Genomic DNA, 20,264 nt, shown 5'->3' with positions numbered 1-20,264 from the left:
ATTATTATTCTTGTCCAAAATTAAAATTTGGTTGTGCATCCATTCATTTGCTTTGAGCTGTAGCACTGCATTTCTCCCTAGTTATATATGCTGTACTTGCCCTGTTCCCATATGTATCCATCCTGGTAACAATAACCCCTATTCATTATTTATTTCCTGATTGTGGTGAAGATTATAACAACATTTTTTTAGACATTGCCATCATACAAAATGAACATTTAGTATTAATTAGCCTAGTCAAACCACTATCTGAGCCAAACACTCTCTTAAAGCACTACCAAGAAAATATATTGACTATGTTATTGATTTCTGTGAAAGGTAAACGATATTTAAGCACTTCCATTACTCAAACTGAACGGAAAATTAAATATTTTGGTACATTATTTGTTTGAAGAATCCCCCCCCCCCCCAAAAGTATGCAGAACTGGAGAACTATAATAACCACATAATATTTTAGTCGAAGGCTTTCATGGCCGGAATCATTGGGTTGTTGTAGGTTTTTTCGGGCTATATGGCCATCCTCAGAGGATGTTTGCCATAGATGCAGGCGAAACATCAGGAGAGAATGCTTCTAGAACAGGGGTCTTCAAACCTTTTAAACAGAGAGCCAGGTCACACTACCTCAAACTGTTGGAGGGCCGGATTATAATTTGAAAAAAAAAAAAACATTCAAGAGAGATATTGACAAGCTGGAATGTGTCCAGAGGAGGGCGACTAAAATGATCAAGGGTCTGGAGAACAAACCCTATGAGGAGCGGCTTAAGGAGCTGGGCATGTTTAGCCTGAAGAAGAGAAGGATGAGAGGAGATATGATAGCCATGTATAAATATATGAGAGGAAGCCACAGGGAGGAGGGAGCAAGCTTGTTTGCTGCTTCCATGGAGACTAGGATGCGGAACAATGGCTTCAAACTACAAGAAAGATTCCATCTGAACATGAGGAAGAACTTTCTGTAAGAGCCGTTCAGCAGTGGAACTCTCTGCCCCAGAGTGTGGTGGAGGCTTCTTCTTTGGAAGCTTTTAAACAGAGGCTGGATTGCCATCTGCCAGGGGTGATTTGAATGCAATATTCCTGCTTCTTGGCAGAATGGGGTTGGACTGGATGGCCCATGAGGTCTCTTCCAACTCTTTGATTCTATGAACGAATTCCTATGCACACTGCACATATCTTATCGGTGGTGCAAAAAAACCAAACACTTCAAAACAATACAATAATTAAAATGAAGAACAATTTTAACGAATATAAACTGATTAGTATTTTAGTGTTGGCCTGCTTTTTGCTGATGAGATAAGTTTGTTGTTGTTGTGTGCTTTCAAGTCGCGTCAGACTTAGGTTGACTGTGAGAAAGGGCCAGGTAAATGACCTTGGAGGGCCATATCCGGCCATAGTTTGAGGACCCCTGCTCTAGAACATGGCCATATAGCCAAAAAAAAAAAACCTACAACAACCCACATAATATTTTGCTTGGCTCAAGAGTATTTGCAATAGACAATCTGATGTGTGCATATAGCGTTGGCAGACATCCCCAACAAAAATGGCTTCTGTAGATAGCAGTCAAAGGTGAATGATGACATGGTTTGTGCAAGATCCCCAACTTCTATGAACCCCATTCTCATTCTGGCCTCCGGACCACACTCCATCTGCATCTTCCCCAGCAGAGCAGGAAGTCTTTCTGAAAGATCACAAAGATGGGGAAAGGTCTGATTCCATAAGCAGACATCTCTTCCTCCTCTTTTGTATCCAAAGTTTTCCTTGCTGCTCCTGGAGGACAAGGCTATCAGAAGTTGTGCGACTATAGAATCCAGCTTAACTATTCTGACATATATTAATGCTGTGCTAAAAGCAGATACAGAAGAGCAACAGTTGTGGCTTGAAACCCACATTGTTTACTGTAATTTTTATGAGGGCATCAGCTGGTAGGTCGTGGAAGCCAATAGCTGCTCATGCCTCAGTAACGGTGTCTCCTTTTCTTCCACTGGAGACCTCTTCCTCTGAACTTGAGGCAAAAACCAATCTTCTCTTTGTCCAGCGTCAGCCCAACCTTCCCGCACCCTGGAAGACCTGTGTCTGTGATGCATCCTCATCCACATTTGGTGTGCACTGCCCTTTGAACTTTCAGGTTCCTCCTCCGGTTGAACCTTTTCACATAGCTCCTGCCCCTCCAAAGCAGGCCGTCTCCTGGCCTCAAGCGTCCTCTCACAGGCTCTTGCAGAACTGCGGGGAGTTGCCGCCTCCTGTGGTAGAGCTGGCCCATCACAATGTATCGGCTTCCTACAAAAGCAAATGCCGCATGGTCACCAGTGCCTTTTGGACACAACCTTCTGGGCCATGGACGCTCCAATGGCACACTAATTGCAATGCATTGTTATGGACTTATGCAAAGTAGTTTGAGGTTGTCAACTAGATCTTTGCTATTGATTCAGATCTGTAGAACATACTGAATAAATCAGGGACAGGGCAGTAGGACTCTTCATTCGTTTTTTTGACTGCAACTTCCAGAATTCCTAACTATTGGATTTGCTGGCTAGGGATAATAGGAGCTGTCGACAAAAAACATTTGGAGGACTACCATCTATATAAATAAAAATGTAGTGTTCGTTTGTGGGATTAACATAACTCAAAAACCACTGGACGAATTGACACCAAATTTGGACACACTACATCTATCAGGCCAACAAGTGACCATCACTCACAAAAACACTGAAAAACACAGCAGAAGGGACTTTAAAAGCCAAAACAACAAAAATTACAATACATGCGCAAAGCCACATATACTGTATATACACAAACACAGATATACACACACATATACACACACAAAACACATATACACAGACTGGGCCACAGCAACGCATGGCAGGGAATGGCTAGTGGTAAATAAAAGGCGTACAACTCAGATGAGACATGCTATGCTAAAAACATATAGTAACTAACCAAATCTCTGGCAGGATTAATGTTTACTTCTCAATTCTAGTGCTTAGAGCCCATGAAAATAACAATACCCCAGAGCCTGTATTATTAATCATATATTATCTGCAGAGCATTTGAGGCTTGATGTTATAGATCAGGCATGGACAAACTTTGGCCCTCCAGGTGTTTTGGACTTCAACTCCCATAATTCCTAACAGCCTGCCGGATTATGGGAATTGAAGTCCAAAACACTGGAGGGCCGACGTTTGCCCATGCCTGTTCTAGATCCATTGAGGAGATTTTTCTCAATGCTACACTTGCCATTTCCCCTTCACTACACAATTACAAACTGTCACTTTGTATGCAACATGTTTGCTTTGATTGACATGAGTACAGTTGGCCAAAGATAAATCTTTAGATAACCAGTTTAAATTACAGACCTTTCATACCTTCTGAATGTTATCTTGATAGCAGCTGCAACCAGTTTGTCACCACTGAGACCAGTAATGGATGAGAAAGGTATCAGCCCTTCCATTATGCTTAGAGGTAGAGCACTGGCATGGTATATTTCCTATTTATTGTTACTCAAGTTTGCTTCCCTGCCCCTCCCTTCTTATTCTTAACCTGAAGTATCTATCTATGCTGTCATCTTGCTGAGTCCCGCTCTAAAATGACCTGACTATAATCGACAGAGAAAGGACTCTTAATTCTTTACCGAGTCTGAAGTCTGGACAAGGTTTGCTGCAGTTTAAGGCATCCACAACTAGCATGTGAACTCGGAAGAAGAAGAAGCCATCAGGGTTGAGGTACAGGCGATTTGTCTTATACAGTCCGTTACTGTTGACCAACAGTGTCACCAAACACGTTCCTTCGTGTATTGTGGTAATATCATGAACGATCCCGTTAACCACTTTGAAAAAGAGAGGACAATGTATACCTCAGATTTGCACGTTAGTTATTCATTTTCCAGTGATGGTACATTATTGAGAACTATACAGTTTTGTAAACTTACATAAAAAACTTACATATAAACATTTTCAATGTACGTAATATCAACAAAGCTAGAGAAAAATATATTTGTTGTTGTGTGCCTTCAAGTCATCACCAACTTATGGCAACCCTAAGCCGAACCAATCATGGGTTTGTTTGTTTTTTTGCAAGTTTTATTTCAAAAGGAATTTGCTAATAAATATCAAATGAATACTTTAATAAATAAATAAATAACAGTTCGCTGATTTTATTGACCACAGGATTTAACTAGAGAATGCGGGAGTCGCAGTGGTGCAACAAGTTAAATCCTTGTGCCAGCTGAACTGCTGACCTGAAGGTCAGCGGTTTGAATCCGCAAGACGGGGTGAGCTCCCATCAGTCAACTCCAGCTTCCCATGTGGGGACATGTCAGAAGCCTCCCACAGGATGGTAACACATCCAAGCGTCCCCTGGGCAGCATCTTTGAATGCAATATACTCCCTGACCAAACTTTGCACAAAATGTCCTTAGAAGCACTTTATTTTATGGTTCGTGCAATTAAATCCTCCTCATTCCCGGATCCTCCTCCTTATAACTTATATTGTCCTTTCTCCCAGTGTTTTAAAAAATTTACCCTTCAATTTCACCCTGCCCAGTGAAATCTTCTGTGTTTTTAATATTTGATTTTATATTCCTGTGTCGTTTATTATGTTGGTTTTGCATTTTATTTAATTTTTTGGTGCTACTGTGTTTTTGCGTTTTATTGTGTATACTGTATTGATGGGCATGGCCTCATGTAAGCCGCACCGAGTCCCCCTGGGGGAGATGGAGCGGGGTATAAATAAAGTTTTATTATTATTATTATTATTTGCAGGTGGCCAATTCTCTCACACCAGAAGCGACTTGCAGTTTCTCAAGTCGCTCCTGACATGATAAAAAAGTTTTTAAAATACCATCCTGAATCCCTTTCGGGGTTGAGAAGGGTGGTTTACAAATACCGCAAATAAATAAAAATGAACTGACCTGAAATAAACCTGCATTTTAAATAAGAGGATATTTGTATCACAACCTAAGAACTTATGAACTGCATACTTTGCAAATGACATGTACAAGAGATCATTTTTCACTGAAGTAGTCTTAACTTGCAACTGTGCAAAATGCAGACATTTCATAGCCTCCATCTTAAGGGTTTTCATGCTAGACTGAGACAAAGTAATTCCATAGATGTGGCTGAGACTCAAAATGCTTAGAGCAGCAGTGGGTCATGTAGCCTTCTAGATATCAGACTGCACCTCCCATCATCTCTCACCAACAGCAATGCTGGTTGAGGCTTTTAGGAGATATAGCCCAGCAATACTTGGAGAATTACACATCTCTTAAAAACAGGGTCTAGTACAGGGGTCCTCAAAGTTTTTAAACTGAGGGCCAGGTCACAGTCCCTCAAACGGTTGGAGGGCCAGATTATAATTTTCAAAAAGCATGAATGAATTTCTATGCACACTGCACATAAAGATATGTAGTACAAAAAAACCCACTTAAAAACAATACAATAATTAAAATAATTAGCAAATATAAACTTATTAGTATTTCAATGGAAAGTGTGGGCCTGCTTTTGGGGATTGTTGTTGTTGTTGTTGTGTGCTTTCAAGTTGTTTCAGACAGGTTGACCCTGAGTGAGGGCCGGGCAAATGACCTTGGAGGGCCGTACCTGGCCCTGGGCCTTAGTTTGAGAACCCCTGGTCTAGTAGTTCTGCCTCAAAGCCAGAGTTTAGTCCCAGCTAGAGTTAGTTGGGACTAAACTGGGAATCCACAGCATTTCCCAACTTAGTGCCTTTCATATCTGTTTCAATACTCCGATCATAATTCCCAGGCACTGAGCTTTGCATTTTCAAGATGCATGATCCAACAAACAAACAATGTTTTGGTGAAATTTGTTTCTGTTGATTCTTAAGTTTAACATTAACTGATCTTTGACTCTCACAACAAATTTAAAACTCTTCACAACAAAGTAACGATAGTAATAATAAACCTGAAGCAACACAGAATTCACATTCACACAATACCAAGCCTTAGAGATGCCATATGTTTTCCAGTATGATGAACATGGAAGCTACAGAAGTGCTCTACTTAGGCACGCTTGACAGGGCTGGATGATCTTACCAAATTCGTTACTACAGTAGGACTCCATCTCCTCACGCTCCATCCTGCAGTCATTCAGGCACATTTCGGTACTATCTGCAGCTAAAACAAGAACAAGAAAAACTGGATTCAGAAGTTCCACAACTGGAGTGACAGTGACACTTTACCACGATAGAAATCCAAGCCCAGATATTAGTAATTTTATACATCGTCTCATCCAGTGGTTCTCAACCTGTGGGTCCCCAGATGTTTTGGCTTTCAATTCCAAAAATCCTAACAGCTGGTAAACTGGCAGGGATTTCTGGGAGTTGTAGGCCAAAACACCTGAGGGACCCACAGGTTGAGAACCACTGGTCTAATATGAAGCAAACTCCATTTTGTTCAATGGGGTGTGTTCCCAGATAGTGTGAGATGCAATCTTGGCCACTTTCCAGGCTCTCCTCTATAGTTGTACTATCACAGGATATCACCTCAATACACTTCCAAAGCATATTTAAAAATCATCCACTCCCTATTTTGCTTGTGTTCAGCACCCCTTTTTGAAGCAGGAGATCACCTATTGCACAAGAAAACTCTTTTATCATGCCTTTGCTCTGCATGTTCATCTTCCACTTTGTCACAATCCCAACCATGAGAAGCAACCAGATTGCATAAGGTGGTAAAGGACTAGCCAGGTTGGACGAACCACTGCTCCCAAGTGCAGAAGAACCGGACCAAGGCCCTGGCACAGAGGCACAACATAAGTCTCAGGAGACTTTCAAGTGGATGATCCCCATAAGGTGCTATCTCCTGACACAGAATATGTCCTTGCACTCTACCTTCCTCAGTCACCAAGGACCAAGTGAACAGAGGATGGAGGGCCAGGTTCCAGGCCAGATTTCAAGAAATCTGGGGGAAGTAGCAGAAGTTATTGAGAGGAAAAATGCTCAGTTCTAGGACCCATTCCAAAGCACCTTATTATCTGTCCTAAATACTGAAAACATGCCTCTGATCCAGGACTTCTGACTGCCAAATGCTCCTTGGCAAGCAATTCTCCTTTTCTCACCACTGAAGGGTGGTTCACATTTATATAAGATCAGAGTCACTTCTAACCAAGTACAGGGTTGAAGTCCAAATCATGACTCCGTAAACCAGTGGTTCTCAACCTGTGGGGCCCCAGAAATCCCAGCCGGTTTAACAACTGTTAGGATTTCTGGGAGTTGAAGGCCAAAACATCTGGGGACCCTCAGGTTGAGAACCACTGCTTCAGAATAACACAACACTGGTACTGATGTGACAACAAACTCAAGACACATCCATTCTGTATCCTTACCATTCTTTAGGACACTGAAGTGAGATGGCCAGCTCTGTAGCCAGGAGGGCTTAGTAGCATTTCTGAAGGAAGTGTTGAGTTTGGAGTTGGGGTTTACCTTGCCAGGTCGGTTGAGGTGATCCAAGCCACCAGACTGTTGCCCAGTGCCAGGCTCAACACTTTTTGAAGTTGCTTCTGCCGGCAGTCTGTTGTGATGGAGATACACTGATGGATGGAACTGGGCAGAGATGCTATTGGCAGCCTCCAGCTGGAATCTATTTGTATGTATTCGGTTGGTCTGGATGAAGGAAGAGGTGGAAGCGGTGTCCTCCACATGGCTGCTGGAAGGAAGGGATTTGCCTTGTGAAACAGGCTGCTTCCTCACACCAGTGTAGTTCTCTACTGAATTTTTGATCTTCTTCCTTTTATCCAAGGGCTGCAAGTGTGTTTTTGCATCTTTCACTTTTTGACTGGCAGCCGGAGGCAAGGGCTGGCCTTCCATGGGCTCATCCCTGCTGATGCTGTTGCCATCTCTGGAGACAGATTTACTCTGGCCAGCCAAGGAGTTCACTGGTCCAAATGCATCTTTGCTGAATGATTGGGTGGACTTTCCAGGATAAGGCACTGCATTAAAAAAAGATTGAAAGAAATGGGGGAAAGGAATGGGGGTGGGGGAGGGAAATAGTGAGAACTAGGACCTCTAGCACACTTTCCATAGCTGTGTACAGTCAGACCTCTGGATCCATGGATTCTGCATCCATGTATTCTACTGTCCATACCTTTTGCCCTTTTATATAAGGGACACCATTTTCCTATACCAGTGTATATAATGGGACCTGAGCACCCTTGGATTTTGACATCCACAGGGGGGCCCAGGAACCAAATTCCAATGGAATCACACTGGCATAGCTGCATAATGTGAAAGGACTGAAGATTAATGGGTACTTGCACTTTAAGTGTGGTGCCTGCTTGTTCTTCTTCATTTGTTAACTGTGCCAAGTTCTTGGTTCAGAACAGACAGTCAATTTACACAATGCAGCTGACCGTTGGCCCGTTTCTGTGCCTCAGATGGATGCAAAAAGTCCAGTAAATGCCATGCAAACAGCAAACAAACCGGAACAAACTGGCCCCTTCCCTTGTCCTCTTTGCCTGGCACATCTAGGTCAGGGCCTTCAGTGGAATAGCAGTCCTGAGTGGGAGTGCATACAGTTACACCCGAGCTGGTATTGAGTCCCAGCAGCCTCCTGAAGTGCAATGCGCTCTGATTACTGCAATGCGCTCTACGTGGGGATGCCTTTGAAGACGGTTCGGAAACTTCAGCTAGTCCAATGGGCGGCAGCCAGATTACTAACTGGGGCGACATACAGGGAGAATACCCCCCCCCCCTTTTGTGCCAGCTCCACTGGCTGCCAGTCCATCTCCGTACCCAATTCAAAGTGCTGGTTTTGACCTATAAAGCTCTATACGGTTCTGGCCCAGCTTACTTGTCCAAACGCATCAACCCCTACGTCCCACCTTGTAATCTAAGATCATCCGGGGAGGCCCTGCTCTCGCTCCTGTCAATTATGCAAATGCATCTGGTGGGGACGAGAGACAGGACCTTCTTGGCGGTGGCCCCTCGCCTATGGAACACATTCCCAAATAAGGTAAGATCTTCTCCCTCCCTCCTGGCTTTTAGAAAGAAATTAAAATCATGTCTTTGGGACCAGGCCTTCGGACAGTAGATGTTTGTAGAATTTAAAGAACAGGGACTAGAATGACAATACGACTGCCGAGACTGTTTTTATTTATTGTTTTAATGATGGCTTATGTGCTGTCTAATTATGATTTATGCTTAATTGTGGTTTTATTATTGTGGTTGTTATGGATTGGCATCGCGTCAGTGTCCAATGTATGGCATTGAAGTTTTGCCAGTTATGTGTAAACCGCTTCGAGTTCCCCTTGGGGTGAGAAAAGTGGTATATAAATACTGTAAATAAATAAATAATAGGTTTGACTTTCTACTGGTAATGCCAGTAGAGCTACTCACAGGGTTAAACAACTACAATAAGCAACATTCTCCCACCTCGGGTAGAGGTATGCAACGTTGGTTGATGGATGTGTGATTTCTAGGGACCTGCCATAGATTGCAATACACATATAAAGGAAAACATCTCCACACTTGCACCTTAAAAAAAGATGGTGACACATGCCTTGAGAATTGTGTTCTTCAGATCACAATGTGCCTGTTTTTAAAACAAGCTAATACCGTTGAGGTTCTACAGGCTGCAAAATTGAATTAGGGACCTTGTATAACACACAGTCTACACATTCCCCACCTGGGATGAATTGACCAAGCAATAAGCTACAAGCTGCTGTTTTGATGGACGTGGTGACCTAGGCTGTGGGAAATACTCTACTCATCTTCTAGATGAGAACTGGACACTCCTGGGTTTTTTAAACTCCAAAGTAGGCCACCAGTGTGGAGGCAGAATCACGGAGATTTGACATTTTTTCCTGTTTTTGTTACAAATTAAAAACACAATGCATAAACAATCTCTCCTCCAAAAAAAGAATACTGACTGGCCAAGAAGCATCCGGGGAGCAAGGTTCATACTCCATCCTGGTTTGATTGTTTAAAAGTCTCTGACAAACACAGCTATTTGGTTTTCCCATCCACAGGAAGCCTTGTTGACAATGTCATCTGGCCTGCTTAAGACCCGTCCCCAGCACAGTGTATTGACTAATTGTTTAGCCTGGAAATGAGATCCCCAGATGTACACATCAGCTGCCTGGGAGCCCTGAGAAGAAGCCTCCTGGGTCCACCCCCACGTCTTGCAATGATTTTCTCACCATGTTTGCCCAGCAGTTCCATTATTTGGGGTTGTGACTAACTTCAGAGCAAGAATGCTTAAGATTGCACTTTTAATTAACTTGGGTTTATAGGTCACAATGCAGTATTTCCAGTGTCTGAAACATTTGATTGCCTGCCTACCTTCCTATTCCACCTATTGACTGTTTAGATACGGCATGTTCAGCTTGCAAATAAACTGCAAGTAGGATTTAACAATAGTTCTCTCCCTTCAGCCCATTTTTCTTCCATTAGTTGTCCTCTCAAACATATTAACCGCCTTTCTTGTGATCAATCTCTCCTTCCAAATAAAGTGTCATCACTAAAGTGCACCAGGGGACACTATTAGAATTAAATTTTATAACATTTTTGTGCAATGTTTTAGCATGAATATTATGAACCTTCGAGGACCTTAAGATCGTCTGGAGAGGCCCTGGTCTCGGTCCCGCCATCATCACAAGCACGGCTGGCGGGGATGAGAGACAGGGCCTTCTCAGTGGTGGCCCCTCAGCTATGGAACGCCCTTCCTATGGAGATTAGATCAGTTTCTTCGCTTTTAGCATTTCGGAAAAAACTCAAGACATGGCTATTCGAGCAGGTATTTGCAAATACTGAGTAACAGACATAAGAACGGAATCAACTACAAGATGGATTGGACATTGTTTTAATGAGTATTTATTGAATTATGTTTTATTACAGTTGTTATGATTTTATTGATGTTAAAGTTTTTATATTGTAACTGTGTTTTTGGTGGTATTGAATTTCGCCTTGTAATCCGCCTCGAGTCGCTGGAAGGCTAAGAGTATACAAATACTATAAATAAATAAATAGTTATTACACAAAATGTTCCTTTTGCTTTTCCATGCCCTAACAAATAGACATGAAGAGCAGGCAGGATATTTTTATTTTAAGATTTATGTGTTGTTGGGTAATTTTATGCTTACGTTGCTGTTACTGTTTTTTTTTTTTTTTTAAATCATATTGTGACTCTGTATGTTTTGATGTTGTTGTTTGGAAACCGCCCTGAGTCCCCTCGGGAAGATAGAGCGATATATAAAGAAATTTTTATTATATTATTATTTCCTGGCACTATGTCTAGCTGGGCAAATCTTCCTTCTTGGTCTTCTCCTGCATGTAAGTTTCCAGTGACCTTCAAAGTCACCCCCCCCCCCCCCCACACACACACACACACACAGCACACGCACACAGCAACAACATGAATAGTTAACTTGACTAATTAGGAAAAAATAAAGTCTACACTTCCCATTGAAATACAGGTAAGTTTGTTGGTTAAAACTGTTCTTAATTTTAAATATTGTATTACTTGATTTTTTTTGCACTACAAATAAGATATATGCACATAGAAAATTGTTCATTCCCCCCCCCCCCCAAAAAAATATAGTCATCGTCATCCCCAAAGGACCATGTTTCAAACGTTTGGGGACCCCTGCTCTAGGCAATAATGAGGGAGTGACTTAAGAAACTGCAAGTCGCTACTGATGTGAGAGAATTGGCCGCCTGCAAGGGGTTGCCCAGGAGACGCCTGGATGTTTAATGTTTTGTTATCCTATGGGAGGCTTCTCTCATATCCCCATATGGGGAGCTGGCGCCCAGACAAATCCCCATTCCCTGGATTTGAACCACCATCCTGTCAGTCAGCAGCACAAGGGTTTAGCCCACTGCCCCACTGGGAGCTCCTCAGGACGGAAGTGTGTGAGAGGCTTGAATTTGAAAAAGTAAATAATTGGTTGCCAATGACTGGTTATATTTATCATTATCAACTTGGCCAAGACAAAGCGAGTGACTTTTTTTGACCTGATTTTACACCTTCCTTCAATGAGCACTGCTTAGCCGGTATTTCACCATCTGACATCTGTCGGGAAGTAATAATAATAATTAATTAATAAATAAATAAACCTTTATTTGTACCCCGCTACCATCTCTCGAAGAACTTGGTGCATCTTACAAGATGCCAAGCCCAAATACAACAATAAAAACAGCAGCAATAACAACACAATAACTCAAATAAAATAACTAAAAAAACCCCCCACAATAACTCAAAAAAAGCCGCCAATATTGAAAGGACCAAGACAGTGACATCTCCAGCCCATCCTCTGTTCAGATATCAGCCAGTAAGCCAATGCCTTAAATCAAGAAATAGCTTCCTAAGATCTACAGAGATACTCGCAGGAACACCTCAGCAAGCAAGAGTCCAAAAGTGGCAGGTTAAACCCCAGAACTTTAATCAGTGGCTGATACCAGATGAGAGACTCCCCCCGGGGCCCACAGAAAACTGGGGGACTTGAAAGGACTTGAAACAGACTGTGCTCTGACACCACGAGATGCAGAGCTAACCTTAAGAAATGAGGCTGCAAAGTGGAGTCCACGACATGCGATTGTGGAGCAGCACAACGTACATTCCACTTACTACAATGCAGTCTGAGTAAGTGGACAATGGAGGACCTTCTCACAGTGATACCAGAAGTACTCCAAGTGGCCAGCTTTTGTTCAAATGAAATTTAGTATAATGCCAAGTCTTAAACTTTTTCGTGTTTTTAAATACATGACAACTGTACCTTCAATTCACAATAAATAAAAATAATGAGCACAGAACTGTTCTGGGGCAAGAGAATTGATGAGTGGGTGATTATTTCATTCCACCCTTCCTTTCCCACCTTGAAATTAGGGTGTAAATAAACAGCGGATTTATATTTCTATGTAATTTATACAAACACTCCTACTCTTACAAACAAAAATCCTTGTTCTGTTGATCTATGCTTCCTGTTGTTAAATCTTGACTGCTAGTTTAGCTCCAGTTCTCAAGTCTCTCGCCTGTTTACTTCATTTTTACTTGCCCCATCCCCATGACAACAGCTGGAGAGAGAAGAGATTGTCTGATGCCGCCTGCGAAGGCAGAACATTGCCATGAAAGGAGGGGAAAAAGCATGTGAAGCAGCTGAGAGCACAGCCGGGACCTGCTTTTCCACCTTTCTCCTTCCTTCTGTGATTCTACTTTTGGTTGAATAGACCCTTCATGCTTGGTTATTCTCAGAGACCATCATTCTCATTATAGGATTCAAAGGAATAGCTTCTCCGGCAATAAAATCTTAATCACATGACACACTCCTTTTGTGTAAATGCTCCTAGAGAAAACACTGCTATCCTTATTCCAACTTATTCACTGGCTCGGGATTGACTGCATTTTAAAAGTAAGTTCAAGGTTAAATGAGACATCGGATGAGATGTTATACAGTGGCATTTCTCAACCTGGGGGGGTCATGAGGGGGTGTCAAAGGAGTAGTCAAAGATTGTCTGTAAACTCAGTATTTTCTGTTGGTCATGGGGGTTCTGTGTGGGAAGTTTGGCCCAGTTTTATTGTTGGTGGGGTTAAGAATGCTCTTTGATTGTAGGTGAACTATAAATCCCAAAAACTACAACTCCCAGATGTCAAGATCTATTTCCCCAAAACTCCACCAGTGTTCAAATTTGGGCATATTAAGTATTTATGCCAAGTTTGGTCCATACCCATCATTGTTTGAGTCCACAGTGCTCTCTGGTTGTAGGTGAACTACAACTCAAAACTCAAGGTCAATGCCACCAAACCCTTCCAGTATTTTCTGTTGGTTGTGGGAGTTCTGTGTGCCAAGTTTGGTTCAGTTCCATCATTGGTGGAGTTCAGAATGCTGGAGTTCAGAATGCTCTTGGATTGTAGGTGAAATATAAATCCCAGCAACTACAACTCCCAAATGACAAAATCAATCCCCATAACTCCACCAGTGTTCACATTTGGGCATATTGAGTATTTATGCCAAGTTTGGTCCATACCCATCATTGTTTGAGTCCACATTGATCTCTGGATGTAGGTGAACTACAACTCCAAAACTCAAGGTCAATGCTCACCAAACCCTTCCAGTATTTTCTGTTGGTCATGAGAGTCCTGTGTGCTAAGTTTGGTTCAATTCCATCCTTGGAGTTCAGGATGCTCTTGGATTGTAGGTGAACTATAAATCCCAGCAACTACAACTCCCAAACTCCACCAGTGTTCAAATTTGGGTGCATCGGGTATTTGTACCCAATTTGGTCCAGTGAATGAAAACACATCCTGCATATTAGATATTTACATGATGATTCATAACAGTAGCAACAAAAATGATGTTGGAGGTCACCACAACATGAGGAACTGTCTTAAGGGGTCGCGGCATTAGGAAGGTTGAGAACCACTGCTATACAGGGTTGTTGTGAGGAGTAAAATGCGTAGATGAGAGAGCGCCAGACGTGTTGTGTCAGAAAAAGGCTGAGGAAAAGGATTAACTGAAGTAACAACAAGGGCTGATGTTTCTCATGGTAATTACTCCTGTTTCCTGCAAAGTTAGGCTTGGCAAGTTTTGTAAATGGCTTCTGGTCAAGAGTAAAGGAAGAAACACATCCTCTTTTACAACAGGCGAATGCTGTGGTGCTTAGAAATGTCTCTTGTGGCAAACCCTGGCTAAGGCTGAGTTGCCTGAGGGCTGAGAAAAGCAGTATATAAATAAAGTAAATAAATAAATAAATGAAATAAGGCCGGGTCTACACTGCCATATCATGCATCTGAACTGCATTATACAGTCAGTGTAGACTCATATAATGCAGCCCATTGCCGTTCAAATCTATATAAATAAAAATGTAATGTTCGTTTGTGGGATTGACATAACTCAAAAACCACTGGGCGAATTGACACCAAATTTGGACACAAGACACTGATCAGGCCAACAAGTGACCATCACTCATAAAACACTGAAAAACACAATAGAAGGGACTTAAGAAGCCAAAAAACCAAAAAAGATACATTACAACACAAGCACAAATCCACATATATGTACACACAAAACATACACAGAAAGGGGGAAGGAAGGAGAGAGAGAAAGAGGGAAAGGAGGAGGCAAGGAGGGAAGGAAAGAAAAGGTAGAGAAGGAAGGAAAGGAGAGAAGGAAATAAAAGAGGGAAGGAAGGAGAGAAGGAGCGAAAGAGGGAGGGAGGGAGGGAGGGAAGGAAAGGTAGAGAAGGAAGGAAGAAGACAAGGAAATTAAAAAGTGAAAGAGGAAAGGAAGGAGAGAAGGAACGAAAGAGAGAAAGAGGGAGGGAAGAAAGGAAGGAAGGAAGGAAAGAAAGAAAGGTAGAGAAGGAAGGAAGGAAAGAAGGAAATAAAAAATGAAAGAGGAAAGAAAGGAGAGAAGGGACGAAAGAGAGAAAGAGGGAGGGAGGGAAGGAAGGAAGGAAAGGTAGAGAAGGTAGGAAGGAGAGAAGGAAATAAAAAGTTAAAGAGGGAAGGAAGGAAGGAAGGAAGGAAGGAAAGAAAGGTGGAAAAGGAAGGAAGAAAAGAAGGAAATAAAAAAGTGAAAGAAGGAAGGAAGGAGAGAAGGAACGAAAAAGAGAAAGACGGAGAGAAGGAAGGAAGGAAAGAAAGAGACAAGGAAATATGGAACCAAAGAGCAAAGGAAGTAAGAAAAGAAACAGATAGAGAAGGAAGAATGAAGAAGGGGAAGAAAAAGAGGGAGGGAGGGAGGGAAGGAAGGAAGGAGATAAAGAGGGAGGGAAGGTTGGCCACAACAACGCGTGGTGGGTACAGCTAGTTGTATTATATGGGACTGCATTGACTGTATAACGCAGTTCAATCTGCATTTTACAGCAATGTAGATCCAGCCTACCATGAGTCCACCAGGCACTCAGTGTGTCCTCTTTCCACACTTATTTTTTTGCCATTGGTAGCATGTATAGAATAGGAAAACTGTAGTATTCGAGGGAATGTCTTTATTTGTGGGTGAGCATAATTTAATTAAACCCAACCGAGTGATGGGCAGTGCTCTCTTGCCTGTATTCGCTCAGCAGTTCCCAGTAGCAATTCCTAGGATTGTGTTTGCAAACACAACACGGATAGTAAAAAAGTTTCCACCTGCCAGGGGTGAGAGAGAGATATTTTTCCCCTCTCCTCCCTTCCCCTCTGTCAAAACAAAAACCTTTGTGAGATAGAGAGTTATTTTGTCACCTGACCAAACAATGCACACGTGTCCTGGGAATTTAAACAAGGGAGCGCTCTTCCTTATCTCCAGGGACTATGAAACATAATCACTATGTAACACAATTTTGGTTCTTGGGTTATAAAAGGCATTTCCTAATTGGTTCTATCACAAAAACATGGAAACAGTTTATTAAACTGCAAAAAAAAAACAAAAACACACACACACACTTTGTTTTGGCGGGACATCCTGCGGGACATTTTGCAATAGTTTTCCCACGAACAGCTCATCGACTCTCAACCAATTTAATATCATTTGCGGAAACTGCAAAGTAAGTACAGCACAATTAAACAGAAAATAACACTTTCAAACCAGGAATAGAAGATTTTTCAAATTTTGATACACAGTGTAAATGGATGTCCCATTAAGAGATTATTCACATTTGAGAATGAATCCACTTTAAATCTGGGTTCTGCTTCCTGCAGAATTCTGAGATTTGTAGTTTAGGGGGGGAACTGTCAACTGCCTCACTAAACTACAAACCCCAGAATTCTGCAGGAAGCAGAAACCAGATTTTAAGTGGATTCATTCTCTAATGCAGCATTTCTCAACCTGGGGGTCGAGACCCCGGGGGGGAGGTCATAAGGGGGTGTCAGAGGAGTCACCAAAGACCATTAGAAAACACAGTATTTTCTGTTGGTTTGTGTGAGAAGTCTGGCCCAATTCTATCATTGGTAGGGTTCAGAATGCTTTTTGATTGTGGGTGAACTACAAATCCCAGTAACTACAACTCCCAAATGTGAAGGTCTATTCCCCCAAACTCCACCACTGTTCACATTTGGGCATATTGAGGATTTTTCTAAATTTGGTCCAGATCCATCGTTGTCTGAGTAACACAGCGCTCTCTGGATGTAGGTGGACTACAACTCCAAAACTCAAGGTCAATACCCACCAAACCCTTCCAGTATTTTCTGTTGGTCATGGGAGTTCTGTGTGCCAAGTTTGGTTCAATTCCATCATTGGTGGAGTTCAGAATGCTCTTTGAGTGTAGGTGAACTATATATCCCAGCAACTACAACTCCCAAATGACAAAATCAATCCTCCCCTCCCCCCAACCCCGCCAGTATTCATATTTGGGCCAAATTTGGTCCAGTGCATGAAAATACATCTTGCCCAGGCCCGTAGCCAGGATTTTGATTTGGGGGGTGCTGAGTTTGATGGGGGGGGGGGCGCTGAGGATCTGCCCTAGCAAACCTTTTGTATCGTTATCCCAATACCCCCAATCATATGGGATATATTGAACATGGTGATCAGATCATGATATGAATAAACATAACAGTTTAAATAATGTACCAGTGAGGCCTTCTTGCGGACCAGCCTGAGAATTGGGTGGGGGGGGGGGTTGAAGCCCCTCAAGCCCCCCCTGGCTACATGCCTGATTCTGCATATCAGATATTTACATTATGATTCATAACAGTAGCAACATTACGGTTATGAAGTAGCAACAAAAATATTATGGTTGGGCGTCACCACAACATGAGGAACTGTATTAAGGGGTTGTGCCATTAGTAAGGTTGAGAAACACTGCTCTAACGTGATGAAGTAGTAAGGCTTGGGCCCCATCTCCAAAAAAACAGTATGGTGTAGTGGTTTGAGTATTAGGCCACAATCCTGGAGTCCCAGGGTTCCCAGGAGTCACTAAGTGACCTTGGAGGAATCACGCTCTCTCAGCCTCAAAGGCAGAACCTCCTCTCAATAAATCTGGTCAAGAAAACTCCATGATAGGAGTCGCTGAAAGTAAAAAAACTACTTGAAGGCACACAGTGTGTCCAAAATATCTCTCACGCAAATACCCCAAATTCTGACAGTGAAAAACCCAACACCGCAAACACTTATGGTCCCAAGCATTTCGGAGAAGTGATATTCATCCTGTGCCCCTAAACAATATGCCGTCCCATAAAGTATGTGTGTGAGGAGGCAAGATGTTTCCCTCCCTTTCCTCTTTGGCACTTGCTTCTACTTCTGCATTCCCATGGGGCTGGATCCACACTGCAGAACTACAACAGTTTTACACCACTTTTCCTGCCATGGCTCAGTGCTATGGAATCCTGGGAGTTGTAGTTTTAGAAGACCTTTAGCCTTCCCTGCCAAAAAAAGGGCTGGTGCCTCACCAAACAGCAGGGGGAAAGTCCTCCTGAGTTACTGTATTGTTATAAGTGTTTTATTTAATTTACTATATAGAGTGTAATCAAGTCTTATCAAGCCTTGTTGTTTAGTTTGGCATTGCAATATGACCCTAAGGGCTAATCAATAAAATCATTTCCTAATTCCTAACAGATCAAAGATAACGGGTCATTCAGTCTAACAACTGAAATCACTGCCTTGTATAATTAAGAGAAGATTCTACTCTAAAGGGTTTTTTTTATCTTCTCTGAAAGTTTTCTAAAAAGTTATGATCTCCAAATGGTGTTTTCCCCAAAAGTTATAAATGCCATTTTCCAAAAGCGGGAATTGTTTTTTTAAGGCTCCTTCCAGGCAGCTATGTCAAATCCATATTGAACCAGATTATATGGCAGTGTGTACGGAGGCCCTTCCACACACCCTATATCCCAGAACATCGAGGTAGAAAATCCAACACTATCTGCTTTGAACTGCTTTGGGTCCACACTCAGATAATGTGGGATGTTCTGCCTTGATATTCTGATACATAGGGCTGTGTGGAAGGGCCCTCGGATAATCCAGTTCAAAGCAGATATTGTGGATTTATCTGCCTTTATGTTTTGGGTTCTATGGATATGTAGAACGGTCCTTAGAGATTTGTATTTTTTTTGTAGTGTCAGGAGCAACTTGAGAAACTGCAAGTCGCTTCTAGTGTGAGAGAATTGGCCGTCTGCAAGGACGTTGCCCAGGGGACGCCTGGATATTTTGATGTTTTACCAACCTTGTGGGAGGCTTCTCTCATGTCCCCGCATGAAGAGCTGGAGCTGACAGAGGGAGCTCATCTGCACTTTCCCAGGATTCAAACCTGCAACCTGTTGGTCGGGACAGGGGTTTAACCCATTGTGCCAGCGGAGGCATCCCCTAGAGATGCCTAAGTGGGACGTTGCCCCAAAAAGGTTGGAAACCTTTGAGAGAATCTGGACGCTCCCTCAGGTGAGGCAGGTGAGCGTCTATTAAGCGAGGAAAGCGGGAAAAAGAGGGAGAGGTGTCCAGCCCTTGTTGAGGAGACAGGCTTTACCCTGAGGAGTCAAAGGAAGCTCCCGCCAGCCAAAGGCCAGGTGTGCGACTTACCTGAGGCGAAGGAGGCGCCCACAGCGAGGCAGAGCAGGAGGACTGGCGCCCTGGCCATGGCTCCAGAGGGAAGGGAGCGCTTTGCACCGAGGAAGAGGCGCCCTCCGCCTCTCCTCCCTCCATGCTAATGAGAGGCTGGTTTCCCCAAGCTGGTCTCCTCCTCCTCCCTCCCTCCCTCCTTCCCTGGCTCTTCTTCACGCCTCCCCGCCTCGACCCTAGAGGACTCCCTTCCCACACAGTTCCAAAGCAAGCGGAGAGCTCCCTCCACTCCCGCAGCATTCTGGGAAATGTAGTCGAGCGAAGCCCAGCGCCTCCCCGGCTGAGCATTCCAAAGGCCCCGCCCGCAACTACGTTTCCCAGAATTCTGCAGGAGTCAAACTTGGGCCCTAGAGAAACGGCGCACCTGCTGCTTTAGGACTCCAACGTGATGTGGCAGAGCACCTTACAAGCGGAGCTTATAATCTATTCTATTCTATTCTATTCTATTCTATTCTATTCTATTCTATTCTATTCTATTCTATTCTATTCTATATAAATAAAAATGTAATGTTCGTTTGTGGGATTAACAGAACTCAAAAACCACTGGACGAATTGACATCAAATTTGGACACAAGACAACTAACAACCCAATGTATGTCCCTCACTCAAAAATTGATTTTGTCATTTGGGAGTTGTAGTTGCTGGGATTTATAGTTCACCTACAATCAAAAGAGCATTCTGAACTCTACCAATGATGGAATTCAACCAAACACGGCATACAGGACTTCCATGACCAACAGAACACACTGGAAGGGTTTGGTGGGCATTGACCTTGAGTTTGGGAGTTGTAGTTCACCTACAT

The 20,264-nt window shown here is 42.8% G+C and overlaps 1 protein-coding gene across 1 annotated transcript; it reads right to left on the bottom strand.

Annotated features, from left to right (window-relative positions):
- Positions 1–989: 989 nt before the first annotated feature.
- C2H17orf58 (chromosome 2 C17orf58 homolog) lies at positions 990–19,662 on the bottom strand. The gene is made up of 5 exons (XM_060763098.2): positions 19,424–19,662; positions 7,331–7,933; positions 6,040–6,120; positions 3,626–3,820; positions 990–2,271 (listed from the first exon to the last, which is right to left on the bottom strand). Exons 1-5 carry the CDS (start codon positions 19,479–19,481, stop codon positions 2,081–2,083), a joined length of 1,128 nt encoding a protein of 375 aa, XP_060619081.2. The 5' UTR covers positions 19,482–19,662; the 3' UTR covers positions 990–2,080.
- Between the last annotated feature and the right edge of the window lie 602 nt (positions 19,663–20,264).

The sequence above is a fragment of the Anolis sagrei genome, chromosome 2, assembly GCF_037176765.1.
Source record: "Anolis sagrei isolate rAnoSag1 chromosome 2, rAnoSag1.mat, whole genome shotgun sequence".
Lineage (NCBI taxonomy): Eukaryota > Metazoa > Chordata > Lepidosauria > Squamata > Dactyloidae > Anolis > Anolis sagrei.
The sequence above is the reverse complement of the archived record's forward strand: the minus strand, read 5'-3'. Positions and strand labels throughout refer to the sequence as shown.